The sequence below is a fragment of the Phyllostomus hastatus genome, unplaced genomic scaffold (genome assembly GCF_019186645.2).
Source record: "Phyllostomus hastatus isolate PE091 unplaced genomic scaffold, TTU_PhHast_1.1 phas_scaffold_555, whole genome shotgun sequence".
NCBI classification, from domain to species: domain Eukaryota; kingdom Metazoa; phylum Chordata; class Mammalia; order Chiroptera; family Phyllostomidae; genus Phyllostomus; species Phyllostomus hastatus.
In genome coordinates this window covers 13,788,490-13,811,671 of record NW_025334036.1, presented here as the reverse complement: position 1 = coordinate 13,811,671, position 23,182 = coordinate 13,788,490, and the positions used below count along the sequence as shown (strand labels likewise).

The 23,182-nt window shown below is 46.4% G+C and overlaps 1 protein-coding gene across 1 annotated transcript in view; it reads right to left on the bottom strand.

Annotated features, from left to right (window-relative positions):
• GABRG3 (gamma-aminobutyric acid type A receptor subunit gamma3) overlaps positions 1 to 23,182 on the bottom strand; it is a 344,454-nt gene that overhangs the window by 131,601 nt on the left and 189,671 nt on the right. Inside the window, exons 4-5 of the mRNA XM_045825024.1 lie at positions 5,273 to 5,493; positions 3,132 to 3,214 (exon numbers count right to left, since the gene is read on the bottom strand). Coding sequence (XP_045680980.1) covers positions 3,132 to 3,214; positions 5,273 to 5,493 — 304 coding nt within the window. The remainder of the gene's footprint in view (positions 1 to 3,131; positions 3,215 to 5,272; positions 5,494 to 23,182) is intronic.

The window sequence follows — 23,182 nt, the reverse complement described above, 5'->3', positions numbered from 1 at the left end:
CCATTTTCTCTTTGTCTTGTGAGGGTTCATCATATGTCCTTGTGGATGTGTTCAAGTTTATACTAATTAGGTTCAATTAATTCTTGGATATGCAGATTCGTGTGTTTCATCAAATGTGGGGAGTTTATATCACTCTATCTGCAAATATTCTTTCTGCCCTGCTGTCCAGGGTTCCCCTGACACTTACATTGGGTGGTGATGGCCCACCACTCTCTGTTGATCTTTCTCCACCCTTTATCTTTCTCTTCTTTGGACCAGATAATAAAAATGGACCTGTATTTAAATGTGCCGATCTGCCGATCCCTTCCAGTGAATGTTTTATTTCAGTTACTATACTTTTTTTCTGATTTTTCTATTGTGATAAAATATACATGACATAAAAGTATCATCTTAACCAGTTTTAAGTATGCAGTTCAGTAACATTAATACACTAATCTTGTGGGGCAACCATCTATCTCCAGGACAGTTTTCATCTTGCAGAAGTACAACTCTGTCCCCGTTGCACAGTAAGTCCCCCTTCTCTGCCCCACCAGACCCTGGCAACCACCAGCCTACTTTCCGTACTTACTATTCTGACGACTCTAGGCACCTCGAGTAAATAGAATCATGCAGTATGTGTCTTTTAGTGATTGGCTTCTTTTATTTAGCATAATGTCTTCAAGGTTCATCCGTGTTGTGTGGCATGTGTCTCGGTCCCCTTCCTGTGTAAGTGTGACTAGTATTCCAGCGCATGCATACACTGGCAGGATGGGCGGGGCAGGACACAATGGTGGCCGGACTGCAGTCCATCATGGCGGCCGAAACAAACATGGCGTCTGAACTACAACCCGGAAGAGATGGCTGATGTCAGGTCAGGGCGCGAAGAGAGCCACCAATGATATGTCGCCGCTTTGTTCGGAGGGGACCAATCCCCAGCTCCCACGGAGAAAGCGGACCAGAATAAAATCCTGCCATATTCCCCGTGCAGCGCGGCATTTCTCGGCTCCCCGCTGTGCGGACGAGGTGGGGGGGGGGCCTTGCCTGTGAGCGCAAAGTCCAATAAAAAGCTCTATACTGCCTAATGTTGTGGCTAACTGGCATTTGTTCCTTGGCGGAGTCTAAGAAAACCTTTCATATACCACATTTTGTTCTTTGATTCATCTGCCAACAAACACTTGAGCTGTATGGACAGGAAAGGGAGGACACTCAGGAGATTCTCTCACTGGAAGGATAGTCCCTGCTGGGCCCTGGCTCGTGTGGCTCAGTGGATGGAGTGCTGGCCTGTGAACCAAAGGGTTGCCAGTTCGATTCCCAGTCAGAGCACACGCCTGGGTTGTGGGCCAGGTCCCCAGTAGGGGGCGCATGAGAGGCAACTCCACATTGATGTTTCTCTTCCTCTCTTTCTCCCTCCTTTCCTCTTTCTAAGAATGAAATAAATAAAATATTTTTTTAAGAAAAGAATAGTCCCTGTTTAGCTTTGGCTGTGGGAAGAATGGAAAAGCAAGAAATGGGCCTCCTAAGAATTTAAAACCACCGCCTGAGATGACAAAGATCTGTGGCTACAATTCACACCCCCTACACAGCCCAGAAACCAAGGCTGAACTTTGATTTAAAGTGACAGAGACACCAAGCAGAGGCAGAGAAGACCCTCTTTGGAGGAATCTGCATTAAATATAAGCCTCAGAGAAATCCCACAGAAAAGTGTCCAGGAAACATGAGCTCAAATGACAAATTACTACGAGATGCAGTAAAACGAAACAACAAATTCCGCAAGTTGCTCCCACAAATACATCAGAATCTTCAGGAAATAGAAATGAACAGAAGATGGCATTGAAAATTTGGTAAAGAAATCAGAGGCTGTCAAAATGGTGTGGAAATCAGAATTAAAAACAAGAAAACAGAATAGATGATTGTGAGAAGGAACGGAAATTGTAGACTCAGTAGATGAGTTCAGCGCACATCCGACCATTGGGAAGATCAATGAAGTCAGATGAGTTCACCGAGAGGACAGATTAAGAGTGAAGTGAATTCATCACCAGGAAAAATTATACCCACGTATACCTAACTGATTCACAAGAAACTAGACAATTTGAATTGTCCCATAACTTTTAAAGGCGTCAAATAAGGACATCAGGCCCAAAGTGTCTACGAGCTAGTTCACCAGACAGTCACAGACGTTGGCCGTCTGCCTTAGAGACTAAAAACGTAATGGCTTCTGGACATGGATTCAGTTTGGATTCAACTAATCTAACAGATAAAAATATTTTTACTCAACCTTGGAGATCCGTGAAATTTTGCTTTCCAGCTTGTCTTTTTTTCTGAAGCTAAAACCAACTGTAAAATCTATTCCCCCCTTATTCCATTTTTGTCTTCTCACTATAATGTCTGGTGAGGGAAGCTGCAAAGCTGGCGGGTGCCCTCCCATTTGTCGGTCACGACCCATAAGCAATGATACCGAAAGCCAATGAAATTCAGTGAATTCTGATGAGTCATGCTTATGTAGCCATGATCAATACATTTAAAATGAGCCACCGTGAATTCCACATATGTATTTCCATATTGACCTCTACTTAAACAACTTATAAATAAGCAAGCAAATACATTTGATGTTTCCTTTTGTAAGTATCCTTGTATGCATTAGATATTGTCTTTAAGAATTTTTAAACGATCACTTGTTAGCTGTCATATCAATCATAAGCAAAATATTGAAACATAAAATACTGTGAAAATTATGTCCTACAACAGTGCACTGAGACAAATATAAATATATTTAAATACATTTTTAAGCTTTCGATTTAGAAGACAGATGACCTTGCTTGAAATAACATGAAACCCAAAATTACCACAAATAAATTTTTTTATACTCCCAAATAATACACAAGGCAGCTCCCATGCAGAAAGGTATTTGGTAAGTCACGTGTTCACCAATTTCTGGGGTCTTTAATATTCAAATCAATGGTCACGTCACTCACAGCCTTACCAAGGCACTTGTTTTGGAGCATGGATAAAGTGCAGAGTGGAAACACCCAGGTGGCCAAAACCACCCCCTATCTGTCCAGGGAGGGAGGCTATAAGGAATCATGTGACCAGCGGCCGACCCCCGGCCCAGATGAGACACCCCTTCACCCAGGATTCCTCACGGTGGTACTTACAGCTGGAGAAGATCAGCGGGCAGGAGTGCTCGTCCATGGGGAAGTTGTGCAGCTGCAGCTGGCACTCTGCGTTAATGGTGAGCCTGCGGGGGGTGGGGGGAGCCAAGGTTACTCTCAAGGTCAGCCTGCCAGAACCCAGCAAAGTCACATTACTATGGCTGTGGGGGAAACTGGGGTGGGGGGGGGGATGACAGCACGCACAGCTCGCTCCTGGCGGTGCCACCGTCCTTCAGCGATATCATCTGGTGGCTCGCTCTGCGTTGTGGGATGCTGTACTGCTTTTCACCAGCAGTAGCAGGGAAAATTGCTGTTTGGAAAGTTCCCCCCGTGTCTGGAAACCCAAGCCAAGTCTGGAAGGACGGTGTTACTCTAAGTCCCGGTTTTCAATCAGTTTGGCTGGATTCAATCCTTCCTTCTTTGAAACTGGTGTACATGTCTAAATAGGTAGAGTGCACAACTAATCCACATGTGTGTGGGGGAGAGATGGAAAGCATAACTGCCCCGTCCGTCCGGGAGGCGGCGGCTGTCCCGCATGCTCCCAGGACAGACAGCCCGGGACTGCGAGTTTCTGTAAAGGATCGCAGGACCGGCCACCTCTCGCGCTGGTTTGCTGAGACCCCCCTTCCACATCTTACTCATATGCCTTTAAGACCCATGAGGACACGGCTATTATAAACTCCAGAGCTACCTGTGGTGACTCTCCTGTTGCCGACCCCAGCTGGACAAGGTTATTACTTCCCTGAAGCGTTAAAATTCTCTGCTCTGCTTATGTGGATGCTACTCTGTGCCTTGATTTGGGCTGTGGGCCCTTGTCTACCGTTGTGTATGACAGCTATCTCGGCAGGGCCACCAATCACCTGCCAGTAAGGGCTCATGATAGGAGATGTGGGGAGAGGGAGAGGGGGGTGGAGGGCCGGGGGGAGGGGGCTGGTGGCGCTCAGGAGCCAGGAGGATGCAGGGACATGGGTCAGAGGAATTAGAGGAGTCTACCTCTCCCGAGGCATGCTGAACTTGAAACGCCCTTTAAGACCTTCGGGAGGAGCTATTTTGCCCTGTATAATGCGCACTTTTTTTGCCCACATTTTTGAGTCCACATGGGTTTAGCGCTGAGACGTGGATGTGCATTATACACCGGAGCGCGTCACACGCGGCAAAATACGGCATCACACAGGCTGGGGGCCCCAAGAATCTGGAGTCCAGGAGTGGTGCGTGGGAAAGAGGCACGTGGGAATCTCCGTGGTGGATGTGGCTTTTACAGTCCTGGGAACCAGCGAGCCAAGCCCGCAGGAAAGGGCAGGGTGAGCAACCTGAGGGGGGAGTCAGAGGCAGAAGGGAGAGAAGGGGTGGCGTTCAGAGCAGGGTAGGAGGTGCATGCAGCCAGGAGCCTTCCTGAGGCGAAGGCCTGACGGGGAGTCTGTTGGAGCCAGGCGAGGCCCCAGACCCGGGGTGGGCAGCGTCCCGAAGGTCCTGCCGGGACCCTCATGCTGAGTGGGCGGGAAGGCTGCCTTGGGGACGGGCGTGGCCGTGGCAGGTGTGCGTGGCAGGCTCAAACCACCACTCGGGGAGGCTCTGAGAGACACAGACCCAGGGTCGGACCCCGGGAACACTAGCTCCCCCTAGCGATTTGGGCAGGTCAGCTCCCTCCTCGGAAGCCCACTTTCTCTTCGCTAACCAGATTTCTGCGGGGACAGAGGTGCCGCCAGGAGCGCGCGCGACGCGGTAGCCACCGCAGCCATGAGGGCTGCATGGCGGCCCGCCCACTGCGCTGTTTTCCCCCTTGTGCTCTCAGGTTTGTTAATTTCCTATAATTACATTTGTTAATTAGTGCGCCAAGACATCTTTATTTTCCTAGCTAAGTGGACCCGCGGGTTAAATAGATTAAAGGTAATTTCCACGGCCCACTTGCAGCAGAGATGGAATCTGATGAAGACGCGGGTTGTATTTGTCGCAGGCCGGTCGTGCGCGCGCCTTTGTTTGTACCTGCGTGGCATCTGGGCGCATTTCCAAGCGCCACGCTGCTGCGGCGCGGCGACCGGGGCAGGAGGCAGAACTGCGCGGAGAAAACAGAGCCCCATCCCTCCAGCGACCTAAGGGAGGGACCCAAGTCAGACCCTCGGGGACGCCCTCCCCCAGCGCCTCACCTCAGCGTGTAGAGGATTTTCCCGTCGTTCCAGATGCGGAGGAGCTGGTTCGGGGTGGTGATCCAGTGGGCCTCGGCCGTTTTGGAGTTGCGGAAGATGGTGTCCGGGATCCATATCAGCCCCACCATGTTGCTGTTCAGAGTGAGGATCTTCATGGTGCTGTTGAACCGGAGGCGGCTGTCCGTCCAGGTCTGGGCAAAGAATATATCGATCTGGTATTCCTGCAACAGAGCGACAGGAGAGGCCTGGGGGTTGGATCGGGGGACTTTCTGCAAGTTTCATTTGCGTTGGCAGAGCGTCTCCATGTGTGTCTCTTGCTCCCACCCCCCACCCCACATCCAGCCCCCCTCATTCCTTTCCCTCAGTACTTAGTGCACCGCGCGACTCAACACAGCCCGAATTCAGCACGTGGTAACCAGTGTGATAACATGAACGCGCTCTGGGACTTACACTGCAATAAGCACATGGTGTCACCAGGGGCCAACAGGCGGTAGAACATAATTCAGAGCGTGGACACAGACCTGCATTTCCCAAGGCCAAGCTCTGACCGGGAGCTCGACCTTTGGAAGCCTCCGTTCTCCCCTCTGTGAAATGGGCACAAGGGCAGTGTCCACCTCCTCCCTGGGTTATGAAGCAGGAAGGAAATGATTCTCACAGCCCTTCAGTCGGGCATAGAACAAGTGATCCATAACTGGTGTATGGGTCAGTTACTATTGTTTTCACTCAGGAGTCTTCTCCAACAGCACAAGCCAGATCAAAAAGAGCAGGAAGGCCCTGGCCAGGTGGCTCAGTTGGCTGGAGCACCATCCCGTACACCAAAAGGTTGCGGGTTCGATTCCTGGTCAGGGCACATACCTAGGTTGTGGGTTCGATCCCAAGTCAGGAGCAGATGGGAAGCACCTGATAAATGTCTGTCTGTCTGTCTCTCAATTCAGTAATAAAAGATCTTCAGTGAGGATTAAATAAAAAAAAAAAACAAACAGAAGACAAAAGCAGCGACAGAGAAGTACAGAGCCCGCAGATGCCCAAGGCAAACGCTAATTCCAACAGAAGGCGCAGAGTGAGCGCGAGACGCAGCACTGACACGGTCCCGCAGTCACAGCCCTGGAATGACTGTGCTGTGATCGTCAGATATTGGGGTGGGGATGGCTGCGCCCCAAGGCCCCGCCCAGGAAGCAGGCGGGTCCCAGCAGAATGCACGCACCAGCCCGGGGGACCATCAGCGTCACAAATGAGTCTGGAGACCTGCCCTCTGGGGTGCTGCTTACCCGGGGCACAGGGGTGTCAAACTCATTGTCACCGGGGGCCCCATCAGCCTCTTGGTCACCTTCCAAGGGCCGAAATCATTTTAGGACTGTGTACATGTAACTACTCCTTGACGGCTAAGGAGCTGAAATTCCATGTGGCCCTTTGAAGGCAGCTGTGAGGCTGATGGGCCCCCGGTGACAATGAGTTTGACACCCCAGCTATAAAGGTACCCTGAGTGGAAGGTCAGAGCAGTAACGCGGCTTTCCTGCACACGAAGAGAACCACTGGGTTCCATTTCGTATCCGCCAGCGCAGGTCTCCAGGGGACCCCTGCTTCGCGTTTCCTTCCAGAACAACAGAGTGATTTCCCTGTCAGCGACGCTCACAAGTACTCACCACCACCCCCCAATGAAATCTCGAGAGCGTGAGAACGTAAAACGGTTCAGTGATATTTGAGAGGGAGCCGCACTGGGTGCTTGAGTGAGCATGGTTTTTACTTCGTCTTATTTTCATTTTCACCCTTGGAGACTTGGCCGGGGCTCTTGTGCCTGCCGCCAAGCTGGAAAATCAGGATCCCAGGCTTCAGTGTTTGGTTTTCTCAGCTTGGTGGGTGTTGGATGTACTGCAAGATATGCTAACGAGGCCTATTTAAGGTGCTTGATCGAAGGGTGCAGAGAAGCCTGTTTTTTTTTTCAGCTTGAGGTATGATTGGCATCTAACATTGTGTAAGTGTGAGGCGTACAAGGGGCTGATTTCACAGATGTATATTGCAAATGACCGCCACCATGGTGTTCCCAAATACCTGTCCCATCTCATGGGTAACACTTTCCTTCCTTCCTCCCTCCCTTCCTTCCTTCCTTCCTTCCTCCCCCCTCTTTCTTCCTCTCTGTTTTCCTTCCTTCCTTCCTTCATTCCCTCCCTCTTTCTTTCTTTCTTTCTTTCTTTCTTTCTTTCTTTCTTTCTTTCTCCTTCCTTCTTTCCTTCCTTCCTTCTCTCTCTCTCCCTCCCCCCCTCTTTTCAAGGAGGACATTTAATTCCTTTCTTACCCAAAGTCTATAAATGAGGGGAAAGATGCCCTATCTGTAATTTAATGAGGAGACTTTTTAATCACTTTTTCTTAGCTAGAAAATAGGTGAAGAGGGTAAAGGGGGTCAAACACGTGGTGACAGATGGAGACCAGACTGTATGATGTATCATAGAGTTGTACAGCAGAATCTGTTTGAAAAGATTTTATCTATTTATTTTTAGAGAGGAGAAGGGAGGGAGAAAGAGAAGGAGAGAAACATCCGTATGTGGTTGCCTCTTGCACGCCCCCTACTGGGGACTTGGCCTGCAACCCAGGCATGTGCCCTGACTGGGAATCAAACCGGTGACCCTTTGGCCATTCATGGTCAAAATTAATTTCCAATTTGCATTTCACCTTCGGCCTTCAGGACTCCTTGGGACACACTGAGATGTAGCGGGCCCTCAGCCCTGCAGATCTCTACATGACGTAGGGCTGGAGGGGCCGCTTAATGAGCACGAAGCACCTCTGGAGGGTGGAAGTCTGGGCGAGCAGACCGATGCAGGAGGACCTGAGATGCACAGTGGCCAGCACAGAACACAGTCCCAGACGCTGACTCTTGTGCCCTGCGCGGCCACCCCTGGTGTCAGTAAACACAGTGTCAGTCTGAGCTTGTCACCCAGGGGAGCGACGGCTGGCCTCACTTGGAAATTAGAAAAGCCATCCCCATGAGGACTTGCAAGGTGGGACAGGCACGCCGCCAGCCGCCTGGGTGCAGGGTTCAGGGTGCCATGTGAGGACAGCAAGAAGGGACAACGGGACACAGTATATGAGGCAGGGCCTGGAGAGCAGTTAATAAAAATAGACAGGGGCTCCAAAATGGGCCAGAGTTGAGAACCTCTGACCTAGAAAGACGACAATAAGTAACGCGCAGACTTGGCTCAGCTCAGGGACGAGGGGTCCCGGAAGAGAGACGTTTACACAAAGTGGTGCTTTGTAACGTGACAAGAAGACATTTCTGGGGCGTCACGAATCTCTCTCCAGCTAAAAATCTCAGATTCCCCACTATTTAAGAAAAGCCTGTAATTGAGAAACTGGGGTAAAAAAGAAGAGTGTGCTGAAATTCACTACTTTCTCACACAAATTAGTAAAAATGAAAAACACTGCTTCACACAACCGCTCTCCCAGTGGGATGGTAATAGTCAGAGGGAAATCATGTGTCGTGCAGAAACCCATCCATAAGGGAACGGGTTCCTTGTTATCTGGGGGACTTCTCTCACATGAAAAATACACATCAATTAAAAACACAGAGTGTGATGCCAGGTAACAATCTTAGGTATTTTTTTTATTGATTGATTTTAGACACACACACACACAGATTTGTTGTTCCACTAACACATTCATTGGTTTCATCTTATATACGCTCTGACTAGGGATCGAACCCACAACCTTGGTGTGTTGGGGCAATGCTCTAACCAACTGAACTACCCAGCCAGGGCCTATAAACTTAGACATTTTAAGGCATCGATGATCATTTCACGTTTACTGTGCACTCACCAGGTGCCGGCCGGGCATTATACATTATTTGACAGATATTCTTTCTTTAATCTGCCCAACAACTGTCTAAGGTGGATTTTATCATTTTCTCAATGTTCTATCCAAAGATGGTGTCAATAAAAAGTTGCACATTATTTTCAACTAGAGGACCACGGAATCATTTTCCCTTTTTTGAAGCAACTGATCGATCTTTCTCTCACCTCAGCGTTTCTCTCCCTTTCTCTCCCCCATCCTCTCTCTCTCTCTCAAATCAATAATGTTAGAGTTAAGTCGTTCAGGAAACCGGAAGGATGCATAGCGCTAAGGAGCAGGGTTTGTTAGCGGGAGTAAGAGGGGAAGGTGGAGCCAAGCCAGGGAGGCTGGGGAGCCAGCCAATGGAGGTTAGGACTCGCCCAGAAGTTCTCAGGGCGGGGTTTTTAAGCGCAACCCCCTCCCCCCAAGCAAAGGGTAACTGTTTGTCATGTCGGAGTCTGATTGGCTAGAGCTGGTTGCTGGGTGCCGGTTCTGCTGCCCCTTGTTCTTGATACATCTGTTCAGGCTCAAGTTAGAGCTGCATCCTGTGATGCTGGGTAGGCCGACCCCAGACCTCAGGCTTAACCAGGCATCTGTTTGTCCTGGGTAGGGCTGGCAGGCAATATCCCGCCTGGTGATTTTCCATTCCTCCTAGGCCTGCCTAGGCCTGTCAAATAATGATAATAGTAATAATAATAATAATAATAATAATAATAATAATAATACCCATATCCTTGGGTGATGATTTTTAAGAAAACACCCTGTAGAAACTGCAGTGAGTTTATGAGTTTTCCAGATCTGGAGTTCTGTGTTCAATATGTATAGTTCAACATGATCAGGCATGTTCCGGCCCCTCTTACCGCTGTGGGGATTGCCTAGCAGACACAGAATTTGCATCTGTGCACTGGAAAGTGAGCGTTTTGCATGATTTTGAGAGGGCTTATTGGTCTTCCTCCCGGTGTGCTGGCTTCTGTCATCAGTTACAGGTTGTTAAAACGTAACGTAACCCACTCTATCGTCTGCTTTTCTAAAATTTCCAGTTGGCTTTTCTCTTTATCATCTGTGTATTTGCTGAAAAATTTTTATTTTAACACTTATAAAGGGAGTAATGACAATCGTTTTGTTTAGGATTTTAAAACTATCTGCCTCGGTATTTTTGTTTTTTAATTTTTAAAATTAATTTGAGAAGGAGAAACATCAATTTGTTGTTGCACTTATTCGTGCATACATTGGTTGATTCTTATACGTGTCCTGACCAGGGATCGAACCCTCAACCTTGGTGTATGGGGATGATGCTCTGACCAACTGGCCAGGGCCCTGCTTCAATAAAATAATTCCAACATCTATTTCACATTGGACCAGGGAGGTCTGTTCGTTGTCCTTTCTAATAGGAGTTGAAATGTTCATGGTTTTTCCCCATGCCAAGCACGTTTTTCTTGTATTCTTCTCATTGTAAATTTTATGTTATGAGACTCTAGGTTTTTCTTCTATTCTATAGAAAATATACATATTTTTGTTTTCAGCAGGCGACCAGCCCGGTTCCAGCGGCAAGTTCCAAGCTGTTCCGGTGTCCCGTGGTTACAATGTAAGTCATTTACAACGTAAGTTACAATGTATGGACTAGCTAACCTCTCCGGTTGCCCTGCAGATCTGCCCGGAGTGTGTCTGGGACTTCCGTGGGGCTCTCTCAAGTAGGGCAGTTCTGCAAGTCTTTGATTTGCTAACTATGATCAAGTCCACGAATAAACAGATCAAGGTAAGACCAGGAATAATTATATAAGCATTTCTCACGGGGTCATCTTCTCGACCACTTGCACGGAAAGGGGCCCTATGTTAAGCCTGGCCAGCTCGGCGGAGGGTGTATGCCGGGCTTGCAAACTCAGAGACCAAAACTAAGCAAAAAGGTTGGTCTGCAATGAAAAGTTTTTAACGAAAAGCAGCCCATGGCAGGCCATGTTCTAGGCTGGTATCTTCCCTGACAAAAGTCAGTCTTTCCCTTAACTGAGCCTGTCTGTGGATGTTTTTGCATCTAAGACAAGCTACCTTTGGGATGTCCGAGTAATTTCCTTCTTCTGGACCCCTCAAAACACAGCCGCCTCCCCAGAGGGAGGCCACAAATCCCCTCACTGTTACTGTTACCCTCTTAACTGCTGACTGTTAACTACCCTGTGCTCATCTGTATAAAAGAAGTGTGTGTCTATCATGTTACTTTTTATCAATCCCAGAGGCTTCCCTGCTTTGCTTTCTCCCGCCTCCCCAATCTCTCACCAATGGGTTTCACGTGACCCCCTGCTGTCGTCTTCTCCTTTGATTGTAATTTGATTGTAATGTACAAAGCAAGGTGCAAAACGGCTCTTCCCAGGAGCATTTTCTCAACCCCTCAATCCACTGTTGAGGTTTTGCTTCCCCGCAATTGTCATCAGTTTGGCTCAAATAAACTCACACAAATTCTCCACAGGTTGGAACGTTTGTTTTGCTGACACCTACTTTCCTCTCTGATCTACCCAGCACTTTTTGAACTGCTTGTGTTCTCTTGGATGGACCTCTGGCCAGACACGTGGGGCTCTATCACAGGCTGTCCCGTCCTTGCCCTGGGGGGGGGAGGGGGAGGAGCGGGAAAGAAAGCATGGGATTCAGCTCAGGACTGCAGCGCCAGCTAAGGAGAGGGAGGACTTCAGGTCCCAGAAGCTGCCACAGCCAGCAGTGACGTGGAATTTCTTGGGGACTCAGATAGGAAAGAACAGAAGAAATGGGGAAGGAAATGGGAGGATTTCTAGTCTCTAAGAATTAGGAGTTCTTTTGCAACTCTTCGAGCCAGAGAAGAGGGCTTATTTTTAGAACTTGCATTGTCTGCAAAAACGGTTCAGACGTCCAGATTTCAAGCTGCCTTCCTAATTATCTGCAAATAATGACAGCTGTATTTGTTCTTCCCCCACAGTGCCATTCTCCCTGTTTTAGGAGCGGGATTCACGGTGGGGTCTGTTTCTGTCGCACTTGAACTCATCTGGAGACTTGGGGATCACAGCCCAAAGTTTGCAGGTTGCACCAGACCCCCCGCCCCCCATGTTTGTCCCCAACCCTGTGGGGCTGGCTAGGTTTTTCTGCTCACAATCTCAGCCTGTCAGCAGTCTCCTCCTGAATCAGCAGATGCTCCCGATGCTCTATTTGAATTGCATGCCACCCCCACCACCCCCTCCCCCGTCCTGCTCATTTGGTTTAGCGCATAGCAACTAAACACACAGACACACACGCGTGCCTGCACATGCAGTTTTCTTATTGACGATCTTTCAGTGTCTGTGTCTTCTCTTGAAAATGCAGCTCCGCAAGGACAGGGCTTCTGGTCTGTTTAAACGACTGACGGACTCCACGTACTGAGAATAGTATCCAGTACCTAGTGGGGGCTCCATCAACGCACAGGCGATCGAGTGCACACTTCACTGCCCACTGAGTGCAAACGACCCTGAAGTGTCTCCAGCTCTCCAGCCCTCCCCTCTGACTGCTTCTCTCTCCAACGCCCCCATCAGTTATTCCGATAAGTGTGCTCGCGTGGCTACATGAGTTACATTGTTCTCTTTTTCGGCAGATCTTTCTGGTGTAATGTTGTGATTCTATTCAAATTCCTTCCCTACATTCTCAACCAAATTCTATTTACATCACGTCTCCAGTGTCTGCTTATTCCTTATCTTGTAGCCATGCCTCTGACCTAGTCTTTGGTACAGATTGAGGGAGTTGTCACTGATTTTTGTAGCAAAAAAAGGGCAACATTAGTAGCGGTCTGGAGCTTCCATGGGTCAGTCATCCAAATTCACGTGTGTTCAATGAATGCACGTTCAGTGACTTGTGCTTTAAGCCCTTCATTCAGAGTCGAGGTTTTCTACGCTTGTACTCCTAGAAAATGACTGACTGATATCAATATTATTAGGTGGGAAAAAGTGTAATCTACCCATAGCAGTAGATCTCCCTGTTGCTATGGAAATAGACCCGATTTACGGTCCCTTTGTCCCTGGTCTGAAAGCACTGCTGTTTGGCGCTGTTATAGAAATAGTCTGCGTCCCGGTGGCTATGGCAACGGCTTGCAGGCAGTTGCTCTCACCTCCCGGCTTGCCTCCCATCCCTGCACACTGGGATGCAGTCCCGGTTTCAGGTAACTGAGGTGGGTTTTATCTAGGAAATCATTAGGGCCAGGTACCTGTTCTGACCTTGGTGGACACACGCCTCAACATGCGAGGTGTCCGTTATCTGGGAGGCACCACCCTGCCCCCTCTCTGTCTCACACACATGTGCGCGTGTGCACACGCACACATACACAATCTGGTCCATAGTCAAGGAAAGAGGACAGCACCCAAGGATGATGGTGGGCCCCGTGGGGTGGCCATCCCAGCGACCCCCAGATCCACACCTGTGCAGGGGAATGAAGTGAGGTCACGCTTTCAACCTCATCCCAAACGCACATGTGTCTGCCTTTCAAGCCACCTCCAAGGGGGTCTGTGATTTTGACAAGATTTAGAATATGACAAAAGGACAAGGCCTTTGTTTTCTGTAAAATGTGTTCATTGAATGAGAAACTTGTGAAATGGAAAGCGGTGTTTTCCAGTGAGCGCATCTGCTACCGTATTGATGGGCGTCACTAAGGTTCAAGGACAAGGGTGCAGATCGCACATGGGGTGACTGTGTGGCTGATGGGGTGCATGAGCCGCCACTAAGCTAGTATGTCATCTGGGCTTGCACAGGTATGGCCTACGAAGCATTAAGACTCACGATGATCTCCGATAAAGTTAAGGCAACAGCCTAAAAGTATGAGTGATACCTAAGCTAACATGGGAAGCCACACTTCTCCTGCAGCTCAAAGCCATTAATCACCAATCCACTTTCCTAAGTATGGGTTATTTTTAACTTTCATCAGTTGTGGAAAGTTGCCAAATAGCCTGGGAATTTAGTGCAAATAGCTTGTTAATGAATTATAAATATATATTTCTAAAAGATCTATAAAATCCTCTGTGAATATTAGCATTTCTATAATTACTGTGAAAAGTACTATAAAAACATAAGGGAACTTTTGTCACTGTTTGGCACTTGTAATTCACTGTACAATTCAACAAACTGTCGATGCATTTTTTATGTGTTGTTATTTATTTTCTTAATAACTTCTAACTTAAGGAAAGTTTCGGATTCACAGAATTCTGTACACCCTTCACCCAGTTTTTCCTGTTATTAACATCTTACATTCGTATGGTGTATTTGTTATAATTAATGGACCAATACCGATATATCATTAACTAAAATCCATATTTTATTCATATTTCCTTAATTTTTACTTAGGATCCTTTTTTTAATAAGTCTCAGGATTCCACCCGGGGCACCACAGTGCTTGCAGTCATTACATCTTACGTTCCTCCTGGTAGCGACCGTCTCAGGCCTCCTGTGATTTTGGGGACCTGGTCCCTTCTGAGGAGCACTCGTTAGGAATCTGGGAGAATGCCCTTCGATTGTGGTCTGTCTGACGGTTAGACCTGGGTCACCGGGAAGAAGGCCACAGGGGTATAGCGCCCGTCTCAGCATAGCACATCCAGCGAGTGCTCCCGCCGTGAACACCCACTGCCAACTTTGACCTTGGTCACCTGGATGAGGCCATGAGTGTCAGTTTTCTCTCCTGGAAAGTTACTTCTCTGCCCCCTTTCTGTACTCTTATCTTTAAAAAAGATTTTATTTAGTTTTAGAGAAAAGAGAAGGGAGGGAGACAGGGAGAGAAACATCAATGTGTGGTTGCCTCTTATGCGCCCCCTATTGGGGATCTGGCCCACAACCAGGCATGTGCCCTGACTGGGAATCGAACCACTGACCCTTTGGTTCTCAGGCACGGGTGCTCAATCCACTGAGCCACACCAGCCAGGGCTTGTACTCTTATTTTTTTTTTTTTTGTTTTGAAGGAAATCAGTAAGCCAGTCAAGTCAGATGAGGAGAGCTAAGTTCTACCTCCTGATAAGGAGTATCTACATAAATTATTTATAATTTTTCTGTATGGAAAATTCGCCTCTTTCCCTTTCATTTTTTATCAGTATGGAATCGGGAACACAGTCAGGCTCCAACACGGTTGTTCCCTGGTCCACGATGAACCGAGTACATGACGGGGGTCTCATAAGGTCATAACAGCGCTGAAAAAGCGTCCATCGCCTGGCCCCGCCGCAGCCGTCACCTGTGGGGGTGCGGCGCCTCGCTTACCAGGTCCACAGAGATGCTGGAGCAAACCACCTGCGTGCAAGCGCAGCCGGTGCAGTCATGTCCAGCGCGGGAGGCTTGATTGACGGTGCTCGTCAGCGACTGGTTTGTGCGTTCCTGCTGCTACCGTCTCACCATTACTTACAGATCCCTTTCTCCACCCATCCAACAGCTGTGCGCTGCCAGACAGAGCCGAGATGCGCCGCAGCAGCCTCACCGGCCTCGTTTCTCACGTGCGCTGATGCATCACAGTCTGTTGTGCTCGATGCGATCTCGCGACGCTTCGTCGTGTGGCGTGTGACAGCCACCTGCCGCACAGGCTGGACCACCCAGCCCAGGGCGTGCGGCGCGCTGTGCAGTCCAGGTGCGTGAGCGCCTCCGTGACGTCCGCGGGGCAAGGAGCGCACCGGAGGACGCGTTTCTGAGAACGCACAGTCGTCGTTAGGCAGCGCGTGTTTGCACTTATTTTATGCCATGGCTTGTAATCCAATTCCACTTCTTGTATTTTTGGTATAGAGTCTCCCAATCCTTGGTCGTGAGGAACTCTTTCAGTTGGGCCCATGGCGGTTTTGACATACTGTCACTGGTGCGTGCTTTCTGGGAATATTTCCTTCCCCAGTACTCGAATCGGCCGTTTTTCCCAAGAAGCCCCAGTTTGCAGCCTTTGATTGCAGATTGGTGCTGGAAATCAGTGTCTGCTTCTAGTTACACCTGTCGCTGCTGGGGTGTCCTTGTCCGAGGCCACCTTAGCCGATCGCCTATGACACACATTTATTTATAAATGTCCCCATGTAAGACCCTGCATCTGTATTAAACTAAATATCAGCCCACGCAGGTCTTCCCAGCCCCTCCACCAGCCCACTGGTAAACTCTCATTCCGCCCTGAGAACCCCACCCCCTTATCTGCCTTCAGGGACTCTCTCAGCTGCTCCATGGGATGGTACTGAAGCATGGTCTCAGAATTTTTTTCACTTTGCAATTGCTTTCTTTCTTTTTTTTTTAAATCATTATTCAAGTACAGTTTTCTGTCCTTTACTCCCATCCCAGCCCACCCATCCAGCCCTCCGCACCTCCCTCCCATTTCCACCCCCCCCTAATTTTTGTCCATGTGTCCTTTATACTTGTTCCTGTAAACCCTTCCCCCTTTCCCCTGAAATTCCCTCCCCTTTCCCCTCTGGTCACTGTCAGCCTGTCCTCTATTTCAGTGTCTTCGGTTATATTTTGCTTGTTTGTTTGTTTTGTTGTTTAGGTTCCTGTTAAAGGTGAGATCATATGGTATTTGTCTTTCACTGCCTGGCTTATTTCGCTTAGTGTAATGCATGGCCTCAGAATTTTAAACCACATCCCCATGGGACACGGCTTTGTCAGCCAGAGAGTGCAGGGCTTATGTGCAGGTTTGGGCTTTGTTTTTAGTCTCATGGACTCTACTTATTTATAAAGTTAGTCAGGACAGTAGGTTTTGTTTCTTTTATCTGTAATATAATTAGAATGTTTTTGTATATTCTGCCGCCAATACAGGGAGTGAAGGCCATGACTGGATGGACTTAATAGAATATAGAAGACAGGAAGTGCCCATGAACTCAAAGACAGATTATCCAGATTGAAGGATAAAGAAAGAAAACAGCCCTGGCTGGGAGGCTCAGTTGGTTGGAGCATCATCCCATGCACCAAAATGTGGTGGGTTTGATCCCTGGTCAGGGCACATGCCTGGGTTTTGGGTTCAATTCCCGGATGAGGCGCATATGGGAGGCAACAGATTGATGTTTCTCTCTCTCTCCTCCTGCCTCTAAAATCAATAAACATACCCTCAGGTAAGGATTAAAAAAAAAAGCAATAAAGAAAAACAAAAATGTACACAGACTTAGGGACTTGTGATATTCCAATACTTGTATAAGTGGAATCTAAGAAAAAGAGCAGAGAGGTAGAATGAGAAGGAAATCATTGCAGAAATAATGTCCAAATAGCCAACCTGGACAGAAGAAAAAAATCAATACCTAAGATGCACAGGCAACTCCCAGCATGACAAACAGGAAGAAGGTCTTGTCTAGATACAGCAGAATCAAACTGGTAAAAGCCACAGGTATAGACAAATCTGGAACACAGTGAGAAATAAAAGACATGCTGTATGCAGGGCATAAGGATTCCACGGAACGCGCATTTCACCTCAGAACTATGGAGGCAAGGGAACAATGGAACAGCTTTCGAGTGCTGAGTGAAGACTGTCCAGCAAGAACTGCACATGAGATAAAACAGCTTTCAAAAGTTAGTGCAAAGACATTTGCAGATAAAGGGAACAAAGAGTTCACTGGAGACAGACCTGCACCACAAGATATGACAACGGGAATTCTTTAGGCTCAAGAAAAAATGATCTTCTATGAAAAGCTGGGAGAGCTTCAGAAATGTTTGTATGTGTGTAAACAAAAACACTCAGGTTTAGATTTTCCTTGTCAGCATATTTGCATAAACAAAAACACTTGATGTTTATAGTTTTCTTGTTAATTTCTTTATAAAACATATGACTATTTTGAGCAACAGTATACTTTCCCACATATAATATATGCAAATAGAATGCATATAACAACTAGAGCATAAGGTATAGGGGAGGGAGAAGTAAACAGACTTACACTTTGAGATTTTTACATTTCTATGAAGTCATACAACTAATCATAAAGAGATTGTGAACACTTAAGGATGACTATTTCAATTCCTAAAGCAAGCACTAAAATGTACTGAAAATACCATACATAAAATGACCTAAAATAAACTTGTATTCTAACAACATTAAAATAATACCCCCAAATGTAGGAACAAAGGAACAGAGGAACATAAATTAGGAATAGCAGCAAAAATTAATGAAAGTGTAGACCTAAACTCAATCCTATCAAAGATGTCCTGAGTCATTATTTCTCAGGAGAAAATCAAATCACAGCACAGGAAGATCCATGACGCACTTACTAGAGAGATTATGAAAAAATAACAACAAGACCGCATGTCGGTGAGGATGCTGGGTGATGAAAGGCCTGCAAATTACTGGTAAGAATAGAAGGGGTGCGGTCACCCTTGAAAATGATTTGTCAGCATCATTTAGCCTGTTCCTCACACTCTACCCCAGTGATGTTCAACCTCGTTCACCTCCTGGCACACATAAACTAATTACTAAGATTCTGTAGCACACCAAGAAATATATTTTTTGCCAATCTGACAAAAAATAGGTAGAATTTTGACTCATTCAGAGTGAACGACTATTGTTGTGTTGGCTGTTGTCACTGTTTTACTTGACGATCTAGGGGAAAAGAGATCCGTGCTGGTGACTAGTGAGGGGCTGCACGCTTTAAAAATCCTTGCAGCACACCGGCTGGAAATTGCTGCTCCACCCAAAGAAGTGAAAATGTATGTCCATGTAAAGATTTGCATGAAATGTTCAGAGTGGCATTATTCCTAACAGCCGGAAACTGGAACCGACCCAGATGTGCATCAGGTGGATAACAAATTGTTGCGTGTCTGTGCTATAAAATATAAATGAGATAGGAGGTGAACTATTGACCTACAAAACAATGAGGAGGAATCTTAAAAGCATAGCATGACGTGAAGTGAAAGTTGTCAAATATAATTAACTATGTACTGAATCGTTCTGACACAGGACAGTGAGGAGCTTGGAAGACTCCTTGGTGAGTGGAATGGGGAAACGGAGGCAGGCAGCTGAACACCATGGCCAAGCAGTTTATAGAAGATACAGAAGGTCACCTCCCTGGAGACGACATCCAGCTGAAGCTGCACTTCAGCTCCAGGCTCAGAAAAGCAGGCAAACCAGCTCTGGATACACTTTGACTGCTGCATCCTCACTAAGTCTCCCCCGACCGACCCCCCAGATCTGGGGCTTTCCCCTGTTCTTAGGAGAACCCTTGCGACTAGATCGGGCAAACACATACCAGGACCATCCCCCGCCTTCCGATCCTACGTTGCTCACATCTGCACACTCCCTTTTGTTACGTGACGTAAACTTTACAGGTGCTGGGGGCTCTGATGTGGGCATCTTGAGGGTGGGACATCATTCTGCTGACCCCAAAGGAAGATATAAAGAGTTTAAATAAAATACTTATATCAAAAGTAACCATTTAGAAAGAACAACCAGTCATTGGAACAAATGATGTTACACTAGGAATGCAAAGTTGGCTCAACCGCAGAAATTACATCGGAAAGCAGAAAAGATACAGGCTTGTCTGAGCATTGAAGACAAACTTTTCTTCATGCATAGCAAATATTAATAGTAATTGATAACAAAATATTTTAATAATTAAGAGGTATAACTCTAAGTGTGTAAACGTGTTTGTGTTTAGTCCATTTCAAAGTTATGAACTACTACCAAATTATTCTCCAAAGTGATTTACCAACCCCTAATTCCTTCAGGAGGAGACAGAAGTTGCTACTTGGGCACAGGCTCTCCAATATTTGGTATTTGCAGATTTTTTAAGATCAGTCATCTGATAAAAGCAAATATTATTTCCCTGTTTACCTTTGGATATTTCTGTTTAGGGATGCATTTCTCTTCTTCTCCTCTTTCCCCCACCCCACCCCCTCTCCTCTTCCTCCTTGGTTTTCTCATTCTTCCTCTCCCTCTCCTTTTCCTTCCCCTTCTTCTTTTTTGGTAAATCAGTCACTGATTCAAGTTATCTCTTCTCCAAGTCCCCTGTCCATAACCTTGTCTTATTTTTCTATTGCGTCTTCCTTTCATTCCCCTAGTTGATTAGTAGGAGTTCTTTATGTTTTGTGAATGACATTTTTTATTATATGAGTTATATGTGTGTTCTCTAGAAAATCTGTCATACATGCACATGAGTGACATTGTTCACTGCTACATTATTCTAATCCTAAAAACAAGAAGTTCGAAACTACCTAATTGAGTCATGACTGGTGTGGCTCAGTTGGTTGGAGCGTCCCAAGTCCAAAAGGTTGAGGGTTCAATTCCTGGTCAGGGCACATACCCAGGTTGTAGGTTTGATCTACGGTTAGGATGCATCTGAGAAGGCAACCAATTAATGTGTTTCTCCCTCACATTGTTGATGTTCATCTCACGGTTTCAGTCTCTTTCTCTTTCTCTTCCCCTCTCTCTAAAAACAGTGAAAAATGTCCTCACGACAGCCGAGGGGAAAAAAAAGAAACTACCCAATGAACTGTGGTCAAACAACAGGATGGTGCCCAGCAACCGAATGAATGAAGGAGACAGGACCCTGCATAGCAACCAAATGAATGAAGGAGACCCACACGTGTGAACACGGCTTTCTAAACTTAGAGATGAGTGTGACAGCTGCAAGTTAAGAGCCCTCATGGACTATTATATCATTTGTGTAAATCTGAAGACACACCAAGCAATACTATAGATTTTAAAGATAATAGAACTAGTTAATGGAACTAAGAATACAGTGATGGGAAGAACAGACCCCGGGCTGATGACGTGGTTGGTTCTGAACAGACCGGTGTAGATAGGAATTAGGAGGCAAACAAAAGTGATTTTAGTTTTACATCAACTATTCTGGTTTTTTTTTGAAAGGAAATTAAAATTAAACAATAAAAAATTCTCTCTTCTCTATCTTAAAGTTGTTTGAAATGACTGACTTAAAATTGATTTTTAAAGTATCTTCCCAAGTAGACCAAGTTTTATAATGAACCCAATTAAAGACCTACGTAGATAGCCTTTGACCCAGGGTATCATTGGAAATAAACACACAAGATAGCTATTTTGAAGGATATCGGAAAAAGTATTTCTTATATTTTAGCAGCTTTCTCCTTCAGATATCAGAAAAGGTCATAGTGAATACATACCCACACAAACTTATGAATCATTCATGACAAAGGTCACGAGGATGTGGAAAAAAGGGTATTCTTTCCAGTATTCTGTTACATTAATATTTTATTTTTCTGTGGCCTACTTCATAGATTAACCCTCCTCCTGCTTCTGACAAACCCCACGGGAAGAGAAAGAATGGATATAAAAAGGGTGCACTTTTCAAGTTCATAAGATGATGAAGACGTAAAGAAATAAGACTCATACTAAAGCTAACTCGCCTTTCACTCTTCGAGTTATGAAGCATATGGTTACAAAAACATTGTCCAACTTGAAGCCTTTGAAAATATTTTTAATATGGCTGAGAAAAGGTCAGCGATTGTTTAAATGATCTCTTTTTTCCTTTTTTCACTTAGAAAAGGCAACTGGTGAGTGAGTGTGGGATGGCCAAAGCCTGTGGATGAGGGTAACACCTGTGAGATGGCAGACTTGGGAACTCTGAGCACCTGCTCCTGCTAGTCTAAATCCCTCATAAAACGAGGGTCTGAGTCGGGGATTTTATGAAGGTCACTGAGGTTGAACTTCAGAAGGAAGTAAATAATGCATTTGTGCCATCTAAATAATCCAACCCGAATCGTTAAGATGGTAGAATTGAAGCCCTGGCTGGCGTAGCTCAGTGGATTGAGCATGGGCTGCGAACCAAAGCGTCGCAGGTTTGATTCTCAGTCAGGGTACATGCCTGAGTTGCAGGCCACGGCCCCCAGCAACCGCACATTGATGTTTCTCTCTCTTTCTCTCTCTTTCTCCCTTTTTCTCCCTCCCTTCCCTCTCTAAAAAACAAATAAATACAATCTTAAAAAAAAAAAGATGGTAGAATTGTTCCAAACGGGAGAACGGGTTGATGAATGATTCCATAGGAAAAGGTGTTCGTTAACGTCACTCAAACGCATCTGAAAGGTCAGGCTGGTTCCCATTTATTCGGAACTTGATGTTCAACAGGGAGTAAGATATCAGAACATTTCAATTAGCAGCTGATTGCTCTTGCAAATCCTCAGGGCTGTAAACATCCGAGAGACTCATCCCAGTACCCCAAGCCACTGAGCACTTTTGTGGTATGTATTCTGGACTAAAATCAGACTTAAAAGATAAGACGAAGCTCTTACTCTAAGCCTGTCCCTAGGGTCTTAGTCATTGTTGCCTACGGTAGCTTCGTGAACTTCATTTTACCCTCTCTCTTGTGACTTCACGTAGCCCCAAACCGCTTCAATGTTTGCCCGTTCAAACGTGTATATGGCTGACCTTTTGTGTCATCACTTCCCGTATAATGACCTAACTGGACTTTCATTCTGTTCTTGTAAGAAATATTCCAACAGAGGTGACTTGGTGGCAGATCAGGGTGCTCCCGAGGCAGAGGGAGAATAGTTGCTGTGACTCGCAGAAGGCAGCCATTTGAATTCTCAGACTCGGGAGATCTGCAGGTTGAGTGGTGTGAGTTTCCTCAGAGAAGGATTCAGCCACTGGCAGAGCAACTCACTTCTTTTTTGCAACTCACCTCTTTTTTTTTAAGATTTTATTTATTTATTTTTAGAGAGGGGAAGGGAGGGAGAAAGAGAGAGAAACATCAATGTGTGGTTGCCTCTCACGTGGCCCCCACTGGGGATGTGGCCTGCAACCCAGGCATATGCCCTGACTGGGAATCGAACCCGCGATGCTTTGGTTGGCAGCCCGCACTCAATCCACTGAGCTATGTCAGCCAGGGCTACAACTCACCTCTTTACTGTTATAACAGACTGTGTATCATCTCTTTTGCCGGCCTTCCATTATTTTTTAAATTTCAGGATTAAAATTCAAACAGCTTAAAGTGCTATTAAAAAATGGATGTTATGAGTTCAAATTTTATCACTTATTTGCCTTTTGGTGGAGATGATAGTTGTTGTTGTTGTTGTTGTTTAATTTTACATGGGGGAAAAAAACTGAACTCCTCCATCCTCCCTGTAAATTTTCAATAGACTCTTTCAGAATTTAATTCTTTCTGCCCTTTTCTATGAATTCATTGGTGGGAGTTCTTAAATTCACAAAATGGTAAGTTCTAC